The following is a 26241-nucleotide window of genomic DNA, read 5'->3' as shown; positions in this document are numbered from 1 at the left end:
ATCATAACTTTTGAACCAAATGAGATAATTGAAGTTTAATAAGAACGTTCAATGTAAAAAAATAATACATTGAAAACAAAAAATACGTATTAAAATATCGTATCTCTGATTACTCATGTTTTTCATTGACACAGTGTGGACTTCTGATTTGATTTTAATTTAAAAAAAGCGTTTTTACGACGAATGTGGACTTTATTTACGAATAAAATAGCTGATTGCGATAATTTGTGCATTGTTTACATAAAATGTTAACAAAAACTGCAAATGAACTCCCGTGTTTTATCCTTTAAGTTACAGATATTTTTGTCCCCTTAAAAATATTTGGTTTTCTTTTTTGTGTAAGTAAAAAATCAATTTTTAGGGTACAAAATATTTATTGTTATACTCTTGGACATCGGACAGCGGTATCTTTATTTTGTACATCTGTTCTTAAAATAAATAGTAAACATATGAACACGGAAACATAAACTACAATATAAATACGTCTTCTAATCTCTAATGGGGGAATGACAGCGCTCGTTGCCTATCAACATTGTTTTATATTGTGGATTGTACTTCACTTAGGTGTCGCGTCTATTAATCTATTATGTCTCCTGACACATAATCTTCAATTTGTGGGAATTATTTAAGTGAACAAAATAGCTTATTCAGCAGTACGAGAGGTCAACAAAAGACAAGAACGGGTCAAATAATGTAATCCATCTTTTCTCATTTGCGAAGATCTAAAATTTTACGTTCTTACTACGCGTTAAAAATAAAGATTCAATCGTTTATAAATCGCAATTTGAAAAAAAAAACTAATTTAATTATTCGGAGTACGTACTTGAGTATAAATTGTACACACAAAAAAAACAAATAAACGGTACTTATTCATATTTATCTTTAAATAGTGTTGGTTATTTGATTATGCCATTAGGACGGAAATCTTAGTAACTATGTGTTTTTTATCCACTGCAAGTCTTTTTTCTAATAAATTTAATTTGTGTTTTAATAATTCTCTTTTTTGCTAATTGTAACAATTTAAACAAGAAGTCAATTTAGGAATAAAACATGTTTCGGTTCACGAGTTGGTAAGATGTTGATTAATTTTATAACCGTCATATTTTCCCAACTGTCAATAAAATTTATCTAAGCACTTTCAAATTCTTTCCGCTCCAAAATATGAAATGAGCGAAATCACAGTGAACGCAACCATCGATATCGGGAATGCGTCTGCATTTGGGGCTCCGTTTCTACACACCTTTCTAACGGCCGATGTCGAGAGATCTCTTCTGTTGAGCAGATTATGAATGCTGTGAACTACTTGTCTGCCAAGTTGCTGGGGCTCGCGGGAGAGGATGACGGAGAACAGTTGCGACTCGGGGAGACGCTGACAAAATGTCAGCACAAGATGGTCGCCCACAGCTTTCATTACTTGCACAGTTCCGGCAAATTGGTTATACTGGCGTTGCAGCAAGGTACCTGTAAAGGAAACGGCCGATTAGTAAAAAAATGTCAGTCCTGTGTGTTATAAAATATGTACATCTTCTTACAAATCATATCAACAAGCGTAATTTTTAATATTTACATTATGATTAAATACTCTGATGTTCCAAAATTTTACATAAGCACTTTTGCTTTTGTAAAATTAAAAAAAAAAATGGTAAAATTCATGCAATTTAAAGAGTTAAATCACACACAAAAGTATGAAATGTTGAATAATGTACAATTATTATTCATACTAACCAATTGACTTCATTTTAAAGTAAGAAATTGCCGGATCGATGACAAATCTGCATTTCGGTAAGTTTTGAAATGATTTAAAAATTCAACACTAATACCCGTATGCTGAGACAAAACTTAAGGTGAGGAAAGTACATTCTAATTTCAAATGCAGAGAATAACCCAAAGGTGAAGACAATAGAATGTACTTTCCTCTCCTTAAGGTTTGTCTCTGCATACGGGTATAATTCATGCAAAATTGTGTAGGTAGTAATTAGTAATCAAGTCCTTCTTATGAAGCTAATTCATTGCCAGTTGGCTAGCATTAAAAAATAGCTTGATTTAACTTTTTTCATGAAGCCTATATCGTTTACTTTGACAAAAACGAAACGATTATTACCTAATGAACACAACTGGCCCTTGTGGATCAGGCAAAATAGATAGAAAGATATTTTTATTTGAGAGTTTAATGTGTTTTTATTATTTTTTAAATGTATTTGAGATTATGATTTAATTATGTTTAATAAGGCATGATTCAAAATTACATAAAATTAACGTTTTTTTTTAAAAACATTTTTACATTAACATTTTTTTTGCACCACAACAGGCCAGGAGGCCTAATTACAGTGGTGAATTACATCACAGAGCACCCAGGCTTGAGAAAAATCACATTTTTAATTTTTGTGTTTTAATTATCACCGGGAATCGAACCCGGAACCTTCCGTGCGTGAGTCAAGCATCTTGACCACTACACCACGTCTCCCTCGGCACGAGACAGCCCAGTAAGGGAACATTATCTTAAATGTAAAAAAAGTAATACGTAAATCGTAATAAAACAAATGAATAAATAATTAAAAATTATGCTAAAATAGGTTTATGATATTTATTTTAGAATTTAGGTTAGGTACCTAAATCAAAAAAAAATGACGACTTTTCATTTTGGTATTGACCCGACGATATTATGCTACATTTCTCAAGAAAATTAGTCCAGCAATAGAGTGCCAAATGAATGATTGTGTGGATTTGCTTGCCTCATGATGTGTACGTGTGCGAGCAATATTACGTCGACAAACCCATCGATATAACAAAAAACAATAAATAGTACTGTCCGGATCATAGAGTGGTAATGAATGATCTAGTCACGGAGTGCACTAGCCTGTCTGACCGTTCTGGGGCCCGCTGGAGACCCAGAAGCCGCGGCGGCTTGTGTTGAACTTGAGGGAGTACTCGATGTTGTTGCCCGCTTCGTCCCAATACAGGCGCAGGTGGCGGTAGTCTCTATCCCTGTAGTCATGTCCCCCATAGGACCCCGTGTTCCAGTTGTAGCCGTAGTCCCCTGGTCGCACGTAGCTGTCAGTCGTCATCTATGGAAATCAATTACGTAGGTACTGTGAACACTTACACATTTTTTTTTATGCAACCAAACAACAAATTAAAACCCCACTAATAATAGGGAAATATCAGGTTATTTAAAAACATATTAAAAGTAATAATGGTCTATGAAATACTGTCCCGTATTTTTTTTTAATATTTAAATTTTGAATTCCCGCGAAAACAGCCATTCCATTGGTCACGCCCCTAATACGTCACGAATCATGTTTATTTGTCCCTGGCAATTCAAATTTGTCTAAAACATTGTCACGAATCTTGACGTCACAACTGTCAAGGCCAAGCATGTTGAGTTTTTCTAGCGAAGTATTTTTTTAAAATTTACGTATGAAAACATTTCTCTACAACATCCATATTGATTTTGAAAATGCAATAAGTTATTCTCAATCCATTTCATACGTTTTTATCGGTATTCGTAGTAGGTATGTGATATTTGACTACGAGAGTTTGTAAATATAGATTTAACTTTATAATAAACATATCAGTCTTGAAGATTTCGTAAAAGCGACGAAACTGCTTATTCAAAATTTGTGGATTTAAGTGCTAACGGTATTTTATTTTTGTAATAAATTATAACAAACCTTTACCAGGAATTTCAATAGACTGTTTTATAAATATAATACATAATAAAATTTAAATCACATTCTCTACGAGTTTTTAGGAAAAAAACTTATTTAGGAGCAAGCATATGACAACATTTATTATTTTATAAACGTATACATTGATAATTTTTCTTTTAACAACTATGTACAAAAACAGAATAAAAAATAATATACAAATATACATATGAGTATTTTTAATACTAAAAATTGTATCCAAAGTACCTTTCAAAGAAAAAAGTTTATTTAAGGATTCAGCTGTTGTGTTGCAAAACTTAAGCACCAAACTTCTTTAACTTCACAGGTCCAATATGAATTTAGAATTTGGTTCCGTGATCAAAACGGGTCCTGTACTGATGGATGTCTCTATTGGAGGCGGAATTGATGTTACATTAAGTCGAAATTTTTATTGAGGAAAAACATTGGCATAAATCGTCAAAAACAAAACTTATGAACAAATAGATATGCATAGAATTTTTTTAAAAACATGTACCTTTTATGAAATTTATTAATAAAAAATAAATTAAAATAAAATATGGGATGAGCGAATAATAACATAATGTCAATGATTTCTTAGTTTACAGCGATGGATTTTTTTTAAAGAACCTATGTAGAACTCCGTTTATCCGAACTCCAGTGATCCGGATTGCCAAATATCCAGATAAAAATAAGGAAATAAAAAATATAAAAGATGTTATAAAACCAAAACCGTACACAAGAGGTTTCTTCTTTTTTGATGTGGTATTTCTTTTATATAAAATTGCGACTTAAATAAAAAATGTTATTAAAATACCATATTGGTAAAATAAAATATGAAAGGCATGTTTTTCCTTTCAGAATATTGTATTTTTTATTTGAATTGTAAAGCTTGTTACAACTGACTTCTATTAATTTATCGTAGATTTGAAAATGCTTTTTTTAACACCTGTTCCGTATTTTTATTTATTATTATTTGACACTTTATATACATATACAATAAATATACATATACGGGCGGGCATATTGCCTTTAGGCAATTTCTTCCTACCTACCCAAACCGTTCAGTTTGAGAAAATTATAAATACATGGACATATTGAATCTTACAATTTTATACAAAAATTAAAAGCAAAGATTAAGAAAAATAAATATATTTTAAAAAAAATAACACTATACTATGAAGAGAGGATAGGGGATGGGAAGGAAAGAAGAAGGATAAAGGAACAATTTAAATATTTAGATAGTGACATTTCAATCTTGACTATGTATTTAAACATTTCACTGTTTCCGTATGTATTTAAACATTTCACCTTTTCAATAGAAAATAAAAAATGCTTAAGTGTGTAGATAAATCAAAAGATAATCTCATTGATTTATTAGGATCACCAAACATACTCTTAAGATTATTAAAATTTTATTAATGAAACTTTGTAAAAAAACAAAACAAAAAACACAAGCTGCTTAGGTACCAGGACCGCGATTATGATGGGAAGCTAAGGACGTCATACCTTCACTGTGACGGTATAGCTGAAGACAAATTCTTTCGAGTGATCACGAAGATACCGACCCCCCACCTTCAAGCTTGTGGTAGGTACATCTATATGTAACAAGGGGAAGCATACGTTACGGTACACATACGCACTAAAGTGACATAATTTCATTATGACGTCATAGTTGAAGATGAATTCTCCCGGGCGATTACGAAGATACACTATCGATCCCCCCACCATCAAGTTTAGATGTAAGTTCATCGGTTTGTACCGACGGGTCAAGTACCCCTCGATATGCATATCTATGTATAAAAAGTGACAAAAAATTTGTTCCACATTTATTTATATTTTCAATCATTCTAGATTGGCACTTTTTTTCTTAAAAGCCCATTGAAAATATAAGAAAGAAATCATTTTTAATAAATTTTGAAGTCGAATTAAATTCTGACATAACTGTCAGTTTTGAAAACGAACGGCTACATCTACAAGATATCTGTAGTCTGTGGGCTACATGCAGTGGCCAGACTGTAAATTACCTAGACCGTAAAATGTTGCTGCTATGAAAAATGCATTTATTTATTACCTATATTTTATCCATCTGTTTTACAATCTTCATGAGTGTACGTATCGAAACGTTAAAAGAGCTGGCAGTGTAATCGCTCGCTAGATAAATACAGACGATCGTTGAGCATACCGTCAGTCATAAAAAAATCATGCTCAAGCGAGCATTTTTTGCTTGAATAGGGATTTATTGGAGTTTATAATCGCTTTAAAGTGGGCACTTTTTATTACAGAAGCCTGTTTAAAATATAAATGAGAACTAGTTTAAATTTTAATGAAGAAAGGAACGCGGACTAAATTTCGATCGATCGATTCGATCATATGACGTAGATAAAGATAGTACAGAAGTTAAATGTACTATCTCGATATGTAAAGATGAAGATAGCGTTCATAATCGCGGCACGGAGGTACTGTTATTTATTTTATAAAAAAAGTTTTAAAATTTTTAATACATATTACAGTATACAGAAATTTAATACAGTAAGGCATAAAATATGGTGTATTTACAAACAAGCGGAGTGCGATTTTAAAAATTTTGAACAAAAAAGTATTTACCAAATAACCTGAGTTACCAGAACGACCATACTGTCCGCGACTGCCTTCAGGCTGAAAGCAAAAATGCCTATAGATTAAGTTTCCGAACATATTAAATATTTACGGGCAAAAATAAATAATACGTTTTCGTATTCCGAAATGCACAGAAGAACTACTAAAGCGGTCTCCGAATGTTAGTATTAGGTGTCGATTAGAAGATCCAACGTTTACGATAATAGCATTCCTATGTTTAATTACCTAAAGTTTAGTATTTAACTTTGTGTACATAATGTTATTTGTACATTGGCGGGCTTATTGTCAAATGGCAATTTTTTCCAACCAACAAATAAAATAAAAGTTTTATTTTTATAATTCAAGTTACAGAACATATTCAATGGAAAAAAAAATATTAAAAAGCTAAAGATATATAAAAATAGAAATAAACGGATTTGTTTATAAATTACCTTAAATCAAAACTATTACTCAATGGGAAAAAGGAAAAAAGAGGAAAGAGGAAAAAGGAAAGGAGGAGAGATTAAGGAAGAGAAAGGAGATGTTTCTTCAGACGTGATTTAAACAGAGATAATGTAGTAACATCTTTGATGGTGGATGGGAGATAATTCCACAGTCGAGCCGCATGGACACTATATGAGTTAGAGAAGAAAGAGGAATTGTGGATGGGTATTAAGAGAGTGCCTTGAGAATTAGAACGAAGAGGTAAACCATGAACTGATAAGCGTTGAAATTTTTCACGCGTTTTCAATGTGAGATGATTAGAATGACAGTTGTCAGAAAAACTGACGACATAACTTTGTAGTAACGTCAAAGGAGTGATTTATATTGACACACGAAAAATATTCGTATTTGGTATGTTTATTTTTTTTTTAAATACAATTCTTGACATATAAATCAACATAAATATATGAAATCAGCTTTAAAACGAAAAAAAACTAAAATAAACCTAATTATTAACGACGTTCTTACAAGGTTTACATCATTTTGCAAAAACGTTATAGATGGGACAAATTGATCAATGTAATTTGATCGAATAAAAAAATAATTCGCTTGATAATGTTCACGAAAAAAGTATAAATGTCTTATTTTTGGTGAATAATTTATTTCAACACACTATAATAGGCTTGTTTCTGCGTTTTTTTAATCAATTTTCGGAAACAGAGTTTCACATTTGCATGAAAAAACTGATAAAATCAATTTGATCGGTACACGATCAGTGATCAGTAATTTCCCATTACTATTGATATGAGTTTGACAGCTGTCATTTTAATCAAGCTAAATTTCAATGACTATAATACATTTAACTCTTGTGTGTGACATAGGATGCAAGACTTGATATAGTATCTCTCTTTTATTTAAATGATGTACTCGTATTTTTTGTAATCTTCAAATGTATAACTATTTTTATAACTATGCTGATATTTTTTAACCAAATGCTGGATGTTAAGACAAAAAATATTTATCCTTGCTGCGCGAAGAATGAATTTACGCTAATTTAGCAACACATCTGTGTAAGAGAGAGCACGAAGATAGAACTTATAACAAGGAAGACAGAGATGCTGCTCTGTTGCAGGTGTTATGTGAAACAGATTCAGTCTTCAGTTAGTTGATGACAGTAAGGGTTTATCAATGAAATTTAAATTTAAAAAAAAATTATAAACAAATTATAAACATTTAGGCTAGTATCTTAAAAAAAAAAGTTTTTCCTACTGGATATTAATTTAATTGTTTTAAAATATTTATGTAGATCATGTTATCTTTATATAACTCTATGCGAGGTTTATAAGTAATACTTTTTGCTATACGATCACTATTCCACCACTATTCTCAAGCTTAACTTTATACCCGATTTATATAAGTAAGGCCCCATAACTTGCAGCTTAAAATTTACCTGGATGTAGGTAATTTACATAAAAGCACTGCGCAGATTTTGCAATTAAATAAATATCAAATTATTTATTGAATACCCACTCATATTTTTGACGATATTACCCAGTTCTACACGTTTCGTGCAAATCCACAAGGCACGATAAAATAAAGGTGGATAGAAATTTATTACATTCGTTTGTATTTAACCCTTAGACTGCTAAGCAGTTCTTAAAGAATCTAATCAGAAATTGTATTATTTTCATATTTTAAAAATATTTAATCGAATACGTTATTTTCCAAACACACTTCTGTTTTAAAAATTAAAAGCAATTCCAAGAAAAATCTCCCATTTCATATATGTCAGATTCACGCCTAATAGAGTGAGCAAGATAGACAACATTTGGCGTTCGCATCATATTGTCGTGCAGCGGTTGTAAACTTTTTCTTATTTGAAAATAAAAACGAAAGAAAATGATCTCGTACAGCAATCTCAAGGCGCATTGTTTAAATGGTTATTATTAAAACGACATAATTACGGTTGATTTTTTGTTGATTGCGGGGCAAAATGCCCAGTTATATATTATTAACCCTTACGCTGCTACGCAGTTTTTCAAGAATCTAATCAGAAATCTTATTATTAATACATTTTAAAAATATTCTGTCGAATACGTTGTTTTCCAAACACACTACTGTTTTAAAAATTAATAGCAATTCCAAGAAAAATCTTCCATTTCATAAATATCTAATTCAAGCCCAGTGGAGTGAGCAAGATAGACAATTCGTGCCGCAAATAGACAATTTTCGTACAGCGGTTGTAAACCTTTTCTTAATTGAAAATAAAAACAAACAAAACTGATCTCGTACAGCAATCTCAGGGCGCATTGTTTGAATAGTTATTATTGAAACGAAATAATAATGATAGTTTTTTGCTGATTGCGGGGCAAAGTGCTCTGTTATATATTATCAAACCTACCACTTCCATCAATGCATGCTAAACAAAAATTGTGTCAAATATATCTTGAAATTAGTTGCAACAGAGAGGGAAAACATTTTTGCCAAGGGAATATGGAAGTCTAGGCATTTACAGGACTTATGATCTGTCATTGGCTGGTTTAAATGACCACTTTACACAATACAAAATATTCACTATTTTAGGGGTATGTTTACACATCCACATTCATGACTATTTTTACATTACCTCAACTCTTCCATCTGTTGACTTTTGCAAACTAAAAGAGCTGAAACCTTTATTGATGTCGGTGAGTTTCACCTGGATAAATTATTTCACCTAGGAAATGCCTAAAAATACTAAAAAATTTTAATGCAAGTTATTTTAATCAACAATATTTTGAGTATGTCCAAATGTTTGTAGGGAGTTATTTAGACTGAAACTTAAAAGTAACCGGTAAATGTACTAAGAAGTGATATTATTTCTTGGTAGATGTTATAATATAATTTTAATTTAAAAAAATAATGTTTTTGTACAACTGTCTCACAAATTGATATCTCTTCTAAGAAAAATATTCCGTTTCACTAATAGCTAGTTCACGCATAATGGATTGAGCGAGATAGACAACAGTTGCCGAAATTACAAACAGCTTAGGTAAATTACATATTTTTTACATTTTAATATATTTTTAATCTTACTTTGTTACTCTAACTAATAATTTTACTTTGCAGAGCGTCCTTTTTATTGTGAATAAATTTACAAAATATATAATTCAAAATGATAACGGATAGTGAAAGTGATAAAGAAATAATAGTACCTCACCGAGAAACTCGGAGGCTTAGCAGCTAAACCTATTCCGAAAGTGAATTAGACAATAACGATCATTTTTTAAGTGATAGTGATAATAATTTATAATATGACTCTTACGAAGAGCACGAAATCGAAGAAGGTTTTTTTAAGTATTTTTGGATCAATATCGAGCTGATATACCTCATTTACGTTTTGTTTGTAGAATAGAGTTTGTATAGTAATAATTACGTTTTGTTAGTAGAGTAATAATTACAGCTAAAACATTTGAATTTCCTATTGCTGTGGGCACCCATTATAATAAATGAACAAATGATTTTTTTAATATTCAAACGTCCTAATTGACAATCATTAGGTTCCATGGTGAATTATTTTTATGTTTTATGGCTCTTTAATTATTTGTTTATATTCTTAATTATGGGGTTTTCCGGTGATATAGGGACCTCACTAGATAAGAGTTATTATATTAAAAGTAAAGTATTTAATAAGTTATTCATTACGGAAGTACATCAATATTTTCTTAATTATTGGATCGGGTTTAATCGCGGGAAAACACCGAATGCAATTATTTTCTTCAAATATCATATAAGTGATTAAAAAACTAACTATTAACATTTATTTATTTTTTATTTGACTGTTTTTGCAATGTAAAAAAGTTCACTGTTTCAGGTCCCGACTAGCTAGAAGTTTCCTGTGTTTAGTCGTTTCTCTTTTCTTAAAAGCGCTGCGAATTTAAATATCATAAGTAAATTTATAATGAGGATGTTTAGTGGTTTAAAAAAGTAAAAAATACAGTAGACAAAGCTTTTTTAATTTTTATGTATCGTATCGTATTATCAGCGCTACGATCTTTTAAATTTTTGTATTTCTGACATTAACCCGCGTGTGACGTCGCAAGTTCTCTTCCGCTTCTTCTCGGTTAGTTCTGTTAATTGGTCCATTGACGATTAGCAAACCGGAAATCTTCCACAATCCTCTTATCATTGGTTGATTCATATGAACAAGTGACGTCATTCAAAGTAGTTCGTTTTTATTTAAATATTTTTTATTCATTTCAAGAAACTTTGCTGTACAATTTAATGCTCAAATTTAGCCGCGCGTAAGAAAACATTTTTTGTGTTAAATTTTCCGTGGGGCTGAAATAGGTACGAAACTAAATGATAACCCGTCGAATAAGTAATTTGTATGTTTTGAAAATGTTTTATACCACTGACAGTTAAGTGCAACAAGCAGTTCCCGAATTCATTTACCCTTTTGGGGATTATGACGTCAGCATCAGTCTAGTTGGAACTTTATGATAGGGATTAACAACAACGATATATCGTTGTTTAGCAGTATAAGGGTTAAACCTACCACTTCTGTGCGTGCTAGGCAAAAATGGAGTAAAACCTATCGGCTACTCAGGTAGAATTTTTGCAAAAGGAAATCGAGTGGAGATTGGTCGGCCTTATTGAATACTGGTTATTGCGCTTGTCTAGCATAAATAAAAACATGTTTTTAAAACATAATACAATACATATCAATCCACCCTATGTGCCGTGTGGATTTTTACCGTGAAACGGCCATAGTGGTTTTATAATTATACACTTAACTACCGTACATTCAAGAAAATTGGACCGCTGTGTATATGCAAACCACGAGCCCACTGCGTGATATCGCATAATTGGCCCATTTCCAACCATGGCGAAAATCTACACTAGATGATAAAATACAATACCGTGGATATTTATTGTTTTACAATATTTTATTTCATACCTGGCAAACGCAATAACCAGTACACCATGAGACCGACTATCTCCAGTCGATTTTCTTTTGCAGGATTTTTACCTGAAAATACTCGCTAAATTGAAATAATGTTTTTGGTAAAATTATCATTAAAATCTCTTTTGTTGGGTTTTACTACATTATTTTAATCGGGTTGTGGTCCCGTGGCTAGTGTTGCGAACTCACGGATCAGAGGTCCGAGGTTCGAACCCCACTCTTCCTCAACTTAATTTCCATTTTCTAATAGTGAGTTGTTTACAACTCGTTGAAAATGGTCACCGAAATTGAAATACTTGGGTAAATTATAAGAACGCTAATATTTATATTTTTAAACTGAATATATTATCCGAGGCGTTTTTATTGATATTTGTATTAAAGTCATTAACTACAAAAATTATCAAGATATGCTGCGATTAGTGTACCAATGCAGTGCCCTGTGCACCTTTAGGTGCGGGAAGGGAATGATGAAGATGAACATTAATTAATTTATCAATGTTGCCAACATTAATTAAAATGTTTATGTTACTAGCATAAATTGAAATGTTTGACCACAAATTTAATGCTTTTGAACATAAATAATGTTTAACAATGTTTTAGTATGTCCAAATGTTTGCAGAAGGCTGGATTTCCTCCCTAAGGAGTTGTTCAGATCTAAATTTGTTGCAACACAGGGAAAACATTTTTGAGAAGGGAAAATGGATCTATAGGCATTCACAGGACTTGTGACCTGTCGTTGGCTGGTTTAAGTGCCCACTTTACAAAGTTTATTACGAATTATAATAACGCAATTAATAATGGAAAATATGGTAAAGCAGTTTTTTTTGAATGCTGCTTTATTCGTGTTTTAGTTCAATCATTTAATTAAAAAAATGAGATCATAATATATGATTTTAGCCTAAAGAATACATTGCCAAGAAAAGGGTGCAAGCATTGTCAAGAGTAGGGTTTTCGAATATAATTACTGTCCTAAAAAATTTGCCCTTTGCTTTAATTTTGTTCATATTTAAAAGCTTTTTTCCCAATATTACGTGCAATTTTTCGCTTCATTTTTAAAAATTCCTTATGTTTTTTGCTACCCGCGCGGAGTGAACAGTTATAAAGGATTTCTAACTAACCTAATTACTTTTTTTGTATCTTTACGAGTGTTGCTAGTAATTTGTTATTGTTACAATAAATAAAATTCTAGGACCAACTCTATAGTATCTGTGAACTCTACTTTATATTAACAATAAAAACACATGCTATTTGATACATCACAAAAAAACACGCAGGATAAAAAAAAACGTACGCGTGTTTACGTGTATTCATTTGAGAATTTTCATTCTAGTGAGTATAAATTAATGCAGGTTATGTAACAAATATATCATACCTCATATGTCGTTTCCGAAAGGTGGATGACAGGACATGTATCATAAACAATGACTCCATCTTCTTCCCTCAGGTGGGGGATGATTTCCACCCCATACCACATTCCCATAATCTGGCCCAAGTCCAAGGTGTTTTGTGGCTTAAGGTCTGTACAGAAAGGCTGTTCGTAGCCAGTCGCTGACACTTTTGGAAAAACTAAACCACACACCACAAACACAAAGCTGCACCACTGGCGATGCATTGTTGCTTATTTTGGAAACAAAATTTGCACTTAATGATTTTGACACTTTAAAAAAGCACCTAAGGTTTCTGAAGAAAATTTTTATCTGAAAAAAGGTTTTTTGGGCATGCTGCATTTACATAATATTTAACAGTAATTTAATATTAAATCATGCTTAAAAATAAATATGATTTAATGTCAAACAATATTTGAAATCATTTAAAAAAATTACAAAAACGATTTAAAAAAAACTGTTTTAATATTATCAGTAAATATGAAAAACATCTATAAACGCTCGAGCACTTAATTGGAATTTTCGATTATTCTGAAAATGTGTTCTTAAGATACATGGTTACATCAGCACCCAGTATCACATACAGTTAGTACTGTTATATGGAAGGTAAGGTGATCAGTCTTACGCTGTAAGTGCTAATCCAGGAGCAATTAAATGTTGCAGAGTCACCTTTAAAACCAATCCTATTTAAACCAAAGTGCAACTTTTTTTAGCGGATTCACTCGCGTGGTAAGAGATAAAAGTAGCTGATATCGATTGCTAGTCCTCTAACCTATCGCTATGCAAAAACGACGATCCGTTAGCCAATAGCGACGTAGAATCGTTATTCTGTTTTAATTTTTCCACTAAGATTTTTTGCAAGGGATTGATATTTTTTTCCAAATGAAAAGTAGCTTGTGATATTTGTCAACTCTCCGGCTATCCGTGTGCGAAAAATCACGTTAGTCGGTTGTTCTGTTGCGACGTTAAATAAGAATTCATTTGTCCACTATGAATTTTCCCGAAGGAGTTTCTTTTTATCGAGATGAAAAGTAGTTTATGTCACTTTTCAGCTCTTTGACTATCCCTATGCAAAAAATCGCGTTGATCGGTTGCTCCCTTACGACGTGAAGGAAACACAAACACACTTTCGCTTTTTTAATATTATTATGTAGATTTAGCTTTTATAAAAAAAAACGTTTAATATATAAAAATAAAATTTATGACAAATGTTTTTAGTAATTATTTTTTTTGTATAATAACTTAAAACGAAGAATTCAATAAGTTTTCTATAATAAAAACTCTCGAATAGATTTGAAATAATTTCACTTATAAACTAACTGTATGTGCGTGTTGATGGAATACGAGATATGGCACTAATGAATAAGCAAGTCCTGCGTGGTATTATTAATAGTCGAGTTTCAGGAGTGCTTTTGACCCACACATTGTCATCTCTCCCGACAGAGCCAGCTAAGAACTTTAGAAACTGACTTTTATTTTAATTAGAATCTCACACACATGAATTTGTTTATATTTAAAAGTGTAACTGTTCCGCACTTTGGTGATTGCTAGAGTATTTTGAATTTAAGTAATGAATTTAAAATAAAACGAAGCGTAAAGTTTTTAAGTGCTTTGACGAACAAAAATTAATATTTTATTTTATTTTATTTTATTTTATTTGGGAAATCAACAGTTCTACATACATATTTTTAGTAAACAAACAGATATAGTGTATAAACTCAGAACTAATAACAGATTTCCACATAGTATACAAAGTAAGTAAAGAAAATATATTACATATCAAATAAATACATACAATTTATACATATAAAAATGTTATTTTCATGTACTCAATAATCAAAGATTTTTAAAATATTTATTTTAAGAACATTAAGTTACTGTAAATTGGGCGGAATAAGGACAAAACTGCTTGAAGAGAGGATAAGGAGGGGAGGGGAGATGTACATATTTATTATTATAATGTCTACTAAGTTACATAATACAATTTTAGTGTAAATTTTAAATCTGACAGAGTGATGTTTGTGTAATCTATATTTTTAAATTTTGTATTGTACATTGAAAAAGTCCTACGAAAAAAAGCATTTTTAACATTCGATGTTTTACTTATTGGTGCATGAAACAGGTGGTTCCGTCTACAAATCCTGGCTGGCACATTTTTATTAAACCAAGCAGCTCTGTACAGTCTACCATTCCTGTCATAATTTTGTAAAGCAGTAGTTGGTCCGCACACACTCTGCGGTATTGTAGAGAAATGATTCCATGGAAGGTGGAGGCAGTCAAATATATAATGACAAAACTTCTGAATATTATGTTAGCTGACCAAAGAATCAGATTTAAATAATAGATAATTAATAAAAAAAGAAAATGGAAGGAGCAAATAACTAATATTGTAAATAGAATGAGAAAACTTATGTATGTATTTATTAGATAAATGAATATATTAACCATCGAAAAATTTAAAATTAAAATCTATTTCCTTTGCATTAACCTAATCCATATTACAGTATGGAATAATCGGATGGGGTGGTGCTTTTAAAACAAATATTTTACCGGTCGAAAAAATACATGAATTAATTGTAAAATTTATATTGAAAAAACCGTCTACTTTTCCCACAGTTCAATTTTTTTTTTAAAATTAGGGATTTAGATATAAAATCTACAGAAAATCTTCAAATAATTGTTTGCGCTAAATACATAAAGACAAAATAAATAGTAGTGTTTCTACGTCACAAAACGTAAGCACGCGATCTAGAACAAGTGGTAACATCTTTTTTTTCATAGAGTCTTTATTCAATAAAATATACACGTAATTACAATATTAATACATTATAAAGAAAACAAAGTATAAAAATATATTTTGTCCCGATAAACTATTCAATAATAGTTTGTCATCGGGTGCTCAGACATTAGTTTTAATTAATAATCAAATAAAAAGAGTACAGATATAATACAGTATACGTATTAAATAATGAAAATATAATGAAATAATAAACACTTAATTCCAAAATTGAAAACAACTACAGCACAACATCATTATACTTACAGAGGAATATTTTTCTTGGATGAAATGAACAAGAAAATAAAAAGTGCAGTCGGGAATACAATATATTTAAGAAAGAAGTGAAAAGTGACATTTATAATTCTTTTTTGTGTAGGACTGATTAAAAACACCATTTTTTTTAAATTTATCTGTTATCCTAAAAATTTAAATATTTAAATTGTTGTTATCCCCATTATGAACACAATAATCGTTTTTTCTTTTACTTAATTCGAAACGTTAGTGTAAATAAATGTATTGAATTTATATAAAAAATGTATATCATAGTAATATTGTATACTCATATTTGTTTATTTGAATAAACTTTTGAAATGTTGCTAAAAGCAAATAAAGTTTAATATTTTGCTGAAAATTAAAAATAAAATAGTAAATTCTAAATTCGCCAATAATGTTAGTTTTTTTTTATTCTTTGCTTTTCGTAATTTTTTCTTACTTCTCCAGTTGGCATATAAAATTTATTTTAGTTATTTTACACAAACTGTCTGGCACCAAAATATCTTGCTGAGAATTTCATTTACCTTTCTGATCATGGTGTTTCGACATATCACATCAGTTTTCAGCAACTGTTTTTCTGTTTAAGGTGCTAGACTTCGGAATGAGCTACCTCTTCATTTTTGAAAATGCACCTTCTTTGGCCACTTTCAAGAAACGCCTGAAACATTGCTTTTTTCAATTCTTCTCTTACCTGGTTCCTCTTCTTGTCTCCTTCCAAATTTATTACCTGATCCTACATTTTCATCCTTTAAGGTGCATAAAATTACGTGTACGTTTTAATTTCCTCATTTAAAAACAGCTGGTATTTTTAATTTTTCTGTTTTTCGTTTACGTACCTGTTGATGTACGTTCATAATGTTTTTAAGTAAAAAAAAAAAATGACCCACTCTTCTTTTAACCAGTCTTTTGTTTTGGTTGGCTGAAAGATATTGCTTTTAGCAATAAGTCCGCCTAAGTATTTATTATTTGTACTTAAAGATTTAAATAAATATACAAAATAAAATTAATATGTCGTTCAATTATTTAAGATGCGAAATCACAAAGTATGTAGGTGCGTGCTTTAAATATAAATTTAACATATATATTGTTATTTTATTTTAGATTTAAACACATGTTTTTGAGTTTATAATCCAACCCTGTTCCTGTTCACCACATCTAGTTTATTTGGTAGGGCACAATATTATTCATCAATTAATATTGAAGAGGTACTCTGTACATTACAGGGATATTTAATTATTTCATGTTTAAATTTCTGATAGAATATACAACATTTAAAATTCTGCATAATATCTTTTTTATTTTATTTCATTGGAAAGCCAACAGACATTTATACATTTATAAGAATCAATTATACCATAAATACATATCATAAAGTCCAATTAGAGGCTTCCACATAATATTGTTATTGTAAATGTTGTCACATAAAAATTATACATAACATAAAATTACTAATCATACAAAACTTATAATATTACTAGAAATGTAAATGAATATTGGTCCCACAGTTGCACATTACAATAAATAATACAACTATAGTTGACCATACAGTGTTCATTTATTATGTGCCTACATACAGAACTGCACATCACCTGCATAATATAGGCTGCGGATTCAAGGCGAAACATCATAACATGAATTATTTTTGGAAATTTCACTTTTAAAGGAAGTTAAAGATATGTTATTAATATCAATACAATTTAATTTTTGATTAAACATATGGCAGGTTCTATTTACAAATGAATTTTGAAAAGATTTAGTTTTACATTTAGAAATTTTAAAAAGAGATTGGTTTCTGGTCTGCGTTACTGGGACTCTAAAATTAATAAGTGACAGAATCTTAGGGCAATCTATCATGTTATTCAAAGTTTTATACATAAAAATGGCATCAGCCATGTTCCTTCGAGTTTGGAGAGTTTGGAGTTTAGGTAAGTTTCTTCTAAGTTTAGGTAAGTTTCTAATCTTCATCCACACTAAGGTAAAAACACTTCCAGCCAGGAATCAGGGACAAAGAAGCATATGAAGCAAGTGAGGCTGAGACTCACTAAGAAATCATCGCTATTCACCAGCACCTAATATGTATTTTAATTCGCATTATATCAACACATTATGAAGATAAAAAACTAGCAACCAATATAAAAATGCTCAAAGATGCCTACAAACATGGTCCGTACTGTGTTATTTACTTAACATTTACGCATATTATACTTATTCTTAAAATCTGAGCTTCACTAGAAAATTGGTATTAAAGACACCACTGCCAGGACTACATAAAAAAAATACACATTTAATTTTAGGCTTTGGCCAAATTTTCACTACCTATCTCTAAACTTATAATTTGTAGATGTCTGACTAATTAACCGGACGAACGAAATTGTTGCATTACTTGCGCCTTACGCTTATCATGAATAAAGTAGGTTATAATTTATTACATTTTTTTTATTTTTTTTTTATTTGAAAATTAATTTATGATTATTACATTCATTTTACATAGAATAATATATACATTTTTTAATCATACTCTGTTCAAAATAATATTTTTTACGTCTTTTGTCGTTTGTCTGAGTCTTTTGTTTAGTTTTGTCTGGTAGTTTATTGTATAATTTCAGTCCCTGGTTCATTAGTCTTGATTGTCCTTGTCTTGTTTTAGAAAGTTGTATATGGTATTTGTCTGATATTCTCGTATTATGTCCATGTTGACTACAATTTTTTACAAGTTTTAGTTCTTCGTCTACAATTACATTAGTGGCTAATTTATGGATAAATTTTAATGATTCTAGTTGAAAGAGTTCAGTTATATTTAATTGCTTAGTGTGTTTAAAAAGTTCTCTAGTTGCAGTTAAATAGGGAAGGTCATATACTAACTTTAATATTATATTTTGTTGTCTTTGTAGTCTGTTTATGTCATTTTGATATCCTGCTCCCATAGTAGTTGCGTATAACATATTTTAGTTTTTACATAGGCTTTATACATTAGAATTTTTTCCGTTTTGGGAACAAAATTTTTAATTTTTAAAAAAAGAGTCGATAATGTCGCCACTTTGCTAATTAAATTGTTGATATGAATTGTTAGAAATGAGGAAGTTCAGTAGTTAAAAAAAATATGCAAGCAAACCGGTATTCTTCCATAACTCTCCTATCATTGATTGATTCGTATAAACCAGTGACTTCGTTCAAGGTAGTCCGATTTTGTTTTTTTTTTAAATATGATTTTTTTCGTACATTTTCAGGAAACTTTGCCTTGCAATTAAATGCTCCAATTTTTTGTATCCAATTTCCCGTAGGGCTGAAGTTCCTTATATGTAAAACATCTGGTAAAACAAAATGAAAATAATTTAATGAGTTTCCTAATATGTAATTCTGAAAACACCTTAAGCATTTATTTTATTTTAATACATACGTAATTTTATGAATGTCGCAACATTAGCTTAATTTTTTTGCCGTTATTACTTATCTAAAAAAAATATCAAGATACAAAGTAGTGATAAAATTAATTTTATTACAACTAAAATCCCACTAACCATTTTTCTTGGCTTATTGGTGGACTACTACCATCACGCCATCTCCCCGTACGGGTAGGCAGAGAGGGTGGAACTCCACAGACGTCAATCCTGACATACATTTCTAGCTTCTTCCACACTCATATATCTTGCCATACGTACTGTGTCAGACACCATTTAATATTTACTTCATAACTTTATTGCTCACTAGTTCGACCCCATCTAGAATACGCTTCTCCTATTTGGTCTCCATTCTACAGGACTCATATTGACCATATCGAGTCTGTCCAACACCGTTTTTTAAGAAAAGTGGCATGGTTGCTCGGATTACAAAGGGGTAATTATTCTTATTTTGAAATAGAGCAATCTCTTAATCTGTCTTCATTGGAGAGACGTAGAACTGAGATGGACCTTATATGCATTTTCAAAATACTTAATGCTTTAAGTGATGTCCCATCTCTGTTGCAATTAATTTCTTTTCATGTTCCCAACCGTGTCACCAGAAATCAAAATCTGCTATTTATAAAATCTTCTAAGAGAAACTTTGGTTTTTATGCCCCAATGTCCAGAATGTGTAGATTAGTCAATTCATCACACGACTTGGAATTTTTTGGGATAGATCTTCCGGCTTTTCGTAGATCTCTTCGCGACTAAACAGTGTGGGATGAAGTTGGATTGGCATGGTTTAGCTCAAAGTTTTTGGTCTTCCGTTTTTTTTTAATATACGAGTATTGTATACTATTATTATTTTGCCCTTGATTGTCTTTCCTAAATAGTTTTATGTTCTTTTTGTTCAGTTTCTTGCATTTATGTTTCTTCATGTAATTGGCTTAGGCCGTATATATATAATAAATAAATAAATAAATAACCATTTGATATTTATTTAAATAATAAAACTAATTTAGGATGTAATCCAATTCGAATCTAATTGTTATTTAAATGAATATACGAGGGTTGTGTAAAAAATAAGGTTCTCAAATTTTTTTCAGGTTTAAGGCATTTTTTATTTGAACTGAAAAATACATCATTCGAAAGCTTAATTTCTTAACAATTTTTCTGCATAATCACCAGATTTTTCAACGCATTTTTGTTGACGACTAATCCACTTTTGGAATCCAGCTTCCAAGAAGTCAGCCGCCAGTCCGTGGAGGAATTTGGTGGAAAAATTTGGCTGGGATCTCGTTGAACAGGCTCCCTACAGCCCTGATCTTGCACCGAGTGACTTCCACTTGTTTCCAAAATTAAAGCAACACTTGGGTAGACAACGTTTCGAGACTGGTGAAAGAGTGCAGGAAGCGGTCACCAAATTCCTCCACGGATTGGCGGCGAACTGCTTTGAAGCTGGATTCCAAAAGTGGATTAGTCGTCAACAAAAATGCGTTGAAAAATCTGGTGGTTGTGTAGAAAAATAGTTAAGAAATTAAGCTTTCCAATTATGAATTTTTCAGTTCAAAAAAAAAATGCTTTAAACCTGAAAAAAAATTGAGAACCTTATTTTTTACACAACCCTCGTAAGTTCGTTATTTAATCTTGATATATGAAAGTCCGATGCATTCCACTCCTATTGTTTTAATTTGATTAATTTATAATCATTTTGAACTTTTAATTTATTTCAGAATTTTCCGACTAACTTGCTACTCCGAAAGACATTCGTTGTACACATTTATTATGGAATCAATAAATAGTTATTGATGGATATTTTCAATAACAACATACAAACTTTTATTATTTTTCTTTTTTTTAAACTTATTTTTACTTATGTTTCTTCATATCATCATCATTTACGTTTACACTCTTATAAGTAGATAGGGTACTCCACTTTAATTGCGGCGTATCTCGATCATTTTTGTTACATGGAAGGTACGCTGATCAGTCTTACGCTTCAGGGCCCCGATTACAATGGTAAGTTAACAGAGTTAACTTCGACTGTCTATAAAGAAAAACCGATATTTATGTACGGAAATAAGTATATTTGCATATTTATTTAAGTATCTTCGTCGATAAACTATAATTGAACATATTTAGAAGAAAAAATTGTGTGCATTTTTGCTTTTCATACAGAAAACTTAATTTTACTTTGTAGATAAAATTGAAGATAAATGTAAACTTCCCATTGTAATCGGGGCCCAGGTGTCAGTCAATTTCTTCATAATATATATGTACCTACTACTTATATAATACAATATACTTATCTTTCTTTTTTCGGTTGTAAAACCATTAGGAGTCATGTGTTGTAATATTTTATGATGCAATAATCCAGTACCTAATTTCAATGAATATCGTGAATTATCCCCTTAATTTAATTAGCAGATAAGCACATACCGTAATCGTTAATGGACAAATTTGAATATTCTTCTCATCAATTAGGATCCTAACTGTCAGCTGTCAACCTGACGTTGAAGAAATAATGCAATGCGGAGTAATTGCTGGCCTGGAATAATAACACGGAAGCTGTGGGAGATCTTCTGTCTAATAATCAGACGGCAAGAGGAACACTCAAATAAACATTATTGTTTCAGTAAAATATCTAACCAATCAAATGAACACGGTTTTAAATGGGGAAGTTAGGTGAAATTTACCCATTGAATTAAGAATAGTCCAGAAGCCGCATACGCGCATCAAACAGAAGGCGACTAAACTACTCTTAAAGAAGTAGTTTTACGTTTTGACCCATTAGTTTCTTTGTAGACGTCGGCGTCGCTCAATACGCAACTCCCGATTTGAATTCAACTATGCCGTGTTGTATCGTTTTAAAAAGTAGAGAGAATAAAAAATATTTTTAAATTTTGAATTCTCGCAAAAACGGTCATTGCATTGGCCACGCCTCTAATACGTCACGATTCATGTTCAATTTTTAGCTTCGTTCGACAATGATATAAAAACATAAAATACATACGATTTAAAGACAGACCAGCGAAGTTTCTAAATAAAAATCATACATATTAAATTGTGGTACAACAAATGGGTGTGTTTATGTGTATTTGTATGAGAGTGAGTGTAGAGGTGTGTTTATGTGTATTTGTGTAGGAGTAAGTGTTCAGGTGTGTGTAAGTGTGAGCATCATTAAATATCAAGTAGGATCGTATCGCAGCCAGAAAGAATAAGTCTTATTTATTTTTTTCAATTAAGGGGCATGTTGAATATATCAATTGATGAAAAAAAGCATTATAGTTAGAGCAAGAACGGTAGAGGAAAGAGTGTTATGCATAGTTAGTGCTACAGACTGGTAGATGGAATAAATACTAATTTCTTGTCATGCGAAAGGGGACATCCAGATTAATTTGGGAGAGTAGATTAAAAGAGTATACTTTATTATTGAGTAATTTATATAAATAGTATAATTCTGATATGGTGCGTCTATTTTCCAGGGTAAAAAATCCATTTTGTTATCAGATTGGCTTAAGTGCAAAGCGTTTTATTGTTTTTATAATCTAGGTATTTTTATAATTTTCTTTGAACATTTTTAATCCTTTCTATGTTTGTTATGTATTGTCGGCTCCACAAAACAGATGCAAACTCCAAGTTGCTGCGTACAAAAGTGTTGTATAAAGTTTTCAATGTAATTGTAATCTTCTTAAAATATCACAGGATTGTTTTCAATTTTTTTTAAAAATTATAATATTTAATTAAATTACTCTTAATACAATTTCTGAAAAACCCCAAAGTTTTGGTGATGCAATTTCTGTGACCGCTACTGTGTGATACTACATTTTCGTCTCGTGTATTTTTGGTCCCTCCTCACAAGGCTCTTGGTGAATTTCCATGTCAGTTATTAAGGCATCAATTAAGCAAGGTGGGGCCACAATGGGTGCCCAGACCCCAGACCCAATTATTGGTAACTGAATTACCAGCCGGATGATGTTATTCCTCGAGTAGGTGACTCAAGATGGCTAACTCCTCAAAATAATAGGCCGCCTGGGTCAAAGGTGACCTTATTATTTTTGTGTGAACAACTTTTCTTATAATGAACACATGGAAATTATTACAACTGTTTTTTTATGCTTAATTAAGTTAGTTCGTAACATCTTAGGAAATAATATGACATTACATTCGATATAAAAAAAAAAATAATGATTTTTAATATTTTAAGGCTTTCCATTTTTTTTAGTTAATGAGGAACTTCAGCCCTACAGGAAATTGGATACAAAAAATGTTTTCTTGCGCGGGGTAAAAATTAAAGCATTCAATTGTACGGCAAAGTTTCTTGAAAATGTACGGAAAAAATAATATTTAAAAAATAAATAAAAACGCACTACTATGAATGACGTCACTGGTTCATATGAATCAACCTATGATCTGAGAGCTACGACAGATTTCCGGTCTGCTTGTCGCTTCTGGACCAATAGGAAGAACTAAATGAGAATAAGCGGAAATGAACCTCGACGTCACACGCAGAGTTATTTCAGAAATACAAAAGTTTAAATAATCGTAGCGCTGATAAAACGATATTTAAAAATTGAAAAAAAAATGGCTTAGTTCAGTAGTAAATAAAAAAATATTTTAAAAAAACCACTGAACTGCCTCATTAACTGTACACTTTTTAACTCTTGTACAATCTTTGTTATTGAAATAAAATACGAGTGATACTCGTACTTTCATCCACTAATTTGGAAAATCCAGTGACCGGTTTTATCGCTTTCGCGACATCTTCGAGACTGGTATCTTTATTAGGGAGTTCAATGTATTTCTACAAAACAGAGGTCAGGATAGAGAATTCAAAATTTAATAAAAGAAAATTAAATAAAATTATTTTTGTCTTGAGGATCATTACCGAAAATTTTCGGGTTAACATTAATTAGATAGAGTTGATATTAGGCTATTTTAATGAGTGTTGTGTGTTTATTATTTTTAGTGTACCATCCTTCGTGAGTTTTATTTCTGTAAGTCCTTGTACAATGAGTTAAGATACTATGTTTTTCTTTTTATTTTTAGTCTTATTATTTTATTTCCAGTTTCGTATGTATGGCATCGTTGGTTAAATTTTGTTATATTTATATTTGATTGGACCGCAACGATAGGTATATTTTATTTGTTGATTTACTTGAAAAAGTCCATTTCTTTGTGCATCCTTTTCACATTTTATTATAATATTAAATCGGGTTGTGGTCTCGTAACTAGTGTCTCGGACTCACGGCTCTAAGGTCCGTGGTTCAGACCCCACTCTACCCCAACTTGATTCCCATTTTCTAATATTAAGTCATTTAAAACTCGTTGAAAATAGCCCCCAAAATTAAATATTTGGGTAAATCAAAAGAACGCAAATATTTCTTTGATGAAAAAAATATATATGTGTTTTTGATTACATAAAAATACATAAAAATGTATCGATGAATGGTAAATTATGTATTGGTAAATGACTGTTTTATTTTTTATCTATAGATAAAAATATTAGTGTTTTATTTGTACATTATAAATTAGTTTTTTTCTGTTGCGTATTGAGAATCAATCTTGAAATTCCCATCTGGGAGGTTCTAAAGCTAAAAATCAAATCGTTGTTGCGCCGGCAAACTTTTTTAACTCTTGAAAGACTGTGGTAAATAATCCCTTTGCGCGCGGTGATGTAACGTCGTGTAACCACTAGTAAAAGACGCAATATTCTAAAATTCAGACATTAAAAAAAATGGAAAACATGGAGACATACTCTTTAATAATTCCTTTTCCATAATTTATGCGAATAAACATATAATTGAACCCTGTTATAGCAAAATAAATTAAAAATCACTAATACGCCGCTTATGTTACGCGCGTGCGTCCCGCATCATTGTCATCAACCGACTGAAGACTAAATCTGTTTTAGATGACACCCGCCGCAGAACAGCGTCTCTGTCTTCCTTTTATGACTTATATATTCGTGCTCTCTCTTGTATAGGGTATCTGTATAGATGTGTCGCTGAATTAGCGGACATTTATTCTTCGCGTAGCAAGGATAAATATTTTTCGTATCAACATTTAGGATAGTTATAAAAATATTACTTTCCAAATTGAGTGTGAAAATGTCCATTTGAAGATTACAAAAAATACGAATTCATCATTTTAAAAAATAAGAGAGATTTATCAAGTCTTGTGTCCTATGTCGACTAGTGTGACATCACAGCCACACAAGAGTTAAAAGCATTTTTAATTTCTCACTAACTCAATTTTGTAACATCAAAATAAAATGAAATAAAAACGCATTTTTCTTTTTTTATATCAATAAAAAAATATGCAAAAGAATCTATCATCAAAAAGTACATTTTTAAAATTATTTCCCTAATTTAAAAAAATGAAGGTGAAAGATATTGCTGGCGCATCAACAAAATATCTATAAATATTTTAACGGAGATGAAGAATCATTTGCAGAAGGGGATATTATATTCAAATTATTTATTCTATAATTATAATTACATTTTGGCGTGTATTTTTTGTACTCTTTTTTGACGTTCCATCACATAACAGCGTCTTTAATTAGGGTAAATGTTGTTTGTGTAATGCGTGGATATATTTATTATTATGTAAAAAATATTTAGGATTTGTACCTGGGTCAGAATTCTGGTTCTATTTCACAAATAACTACATTCTGAATCCACCCGAACATAGAGTAACATTAAAATACCACCAATTAAATTTTCAAATTTATTTAGTATTTAAAATATAAATTCAATAAATATTTTTATTA

The 26241-nt window shown here is 30.8% G+C and overlaps 1 protein-coding gene across 4 annotated transcripts; it reads right to left on the bottom strand.

Moving 5' to 3' along the window:
• Window positions 1-354: 354 nt before the first annotated feature.
• LOC148277584 (uncharacterized) lies at window positions 355-14421 on the bottom strand. Of its 4 annotated transcripts, none has more exons than XM_088232668.1 (5): window positions 14358-14411; window positions 13025-13349; window positions 6273-6323; window positions 2858-3065; window positions 355-1461 (listed from the first exon to the last, which is right to left on the bottom strand). In XM_088232668.1, the coding sequence occupies exons 2-5, from the start codon at window positions 13262-13264 to the stop codon at window positions 1139-1141; spliced, it is 822 nt and encodes a 273-aa protein (XP_088088794.1). In that variant the 5' UTR covers window positions 13265-13349; window positions 14358-14411; the 3' UTR covers window positions 355-1138. The 4 variants fall into 4 exon arrangements, with proteins under 4 accessions (XP_088088794.1, XP_088088795.1, XP_088088796.1 ...); XM_088232669.1 differs by having other exon boundaries at window positions 2867-3065; XM_088232670.1 differs by lacking the exon at window positions 6273-6323 and having other exon boundaries at window positions 14358-14421.
• Window positions 14422-26241: the final 11820 nt, after the last annotated feature.

This window comes from Micrasema longulum, unplaced genomic scaffold (assembly GCF_059751315.1).
Source record: "Micrasema longulum isolate JH-2025_06_02 unplaced genomic scaffold, ASM5975131v1 h1tg001009l, whole genome shotgun sequence".
Taxonomy (NCBI): Eukaryota; Metazoa; Arthropoda; class Insecta; order Trichoptera; family Brachycentridae; genus Micrasema; species Micrasema longulum.
Note: the sequence above shows the minus strand (reverse complement) of the source record. Positions and strands in the feature narration are given on the sequence as shown.

Coding starts and splice junctions, on each gene's coding strand:
- LOC148277584 (XM_088232668.1), bottom strand. CDS start 13,264: ATGCATCGCCAGTGGTGCAGCTTTGTGTTTGTGGTGTGTGGTTTAGTT. Junction 6,324..13,024: donor TTTCGGAAACGACATATGAG/GTATGATATATT, acceptor TTTTGCTTTCAG/CCTGAAGGCAGTCGCGGACA. Junction 3,066..6,272: donor CTGGTAACTCAGGTTATTTG/GTAAATACTTTT, acceptor TGATTTCCATAG/ATGACGACTGACAGCTACGT.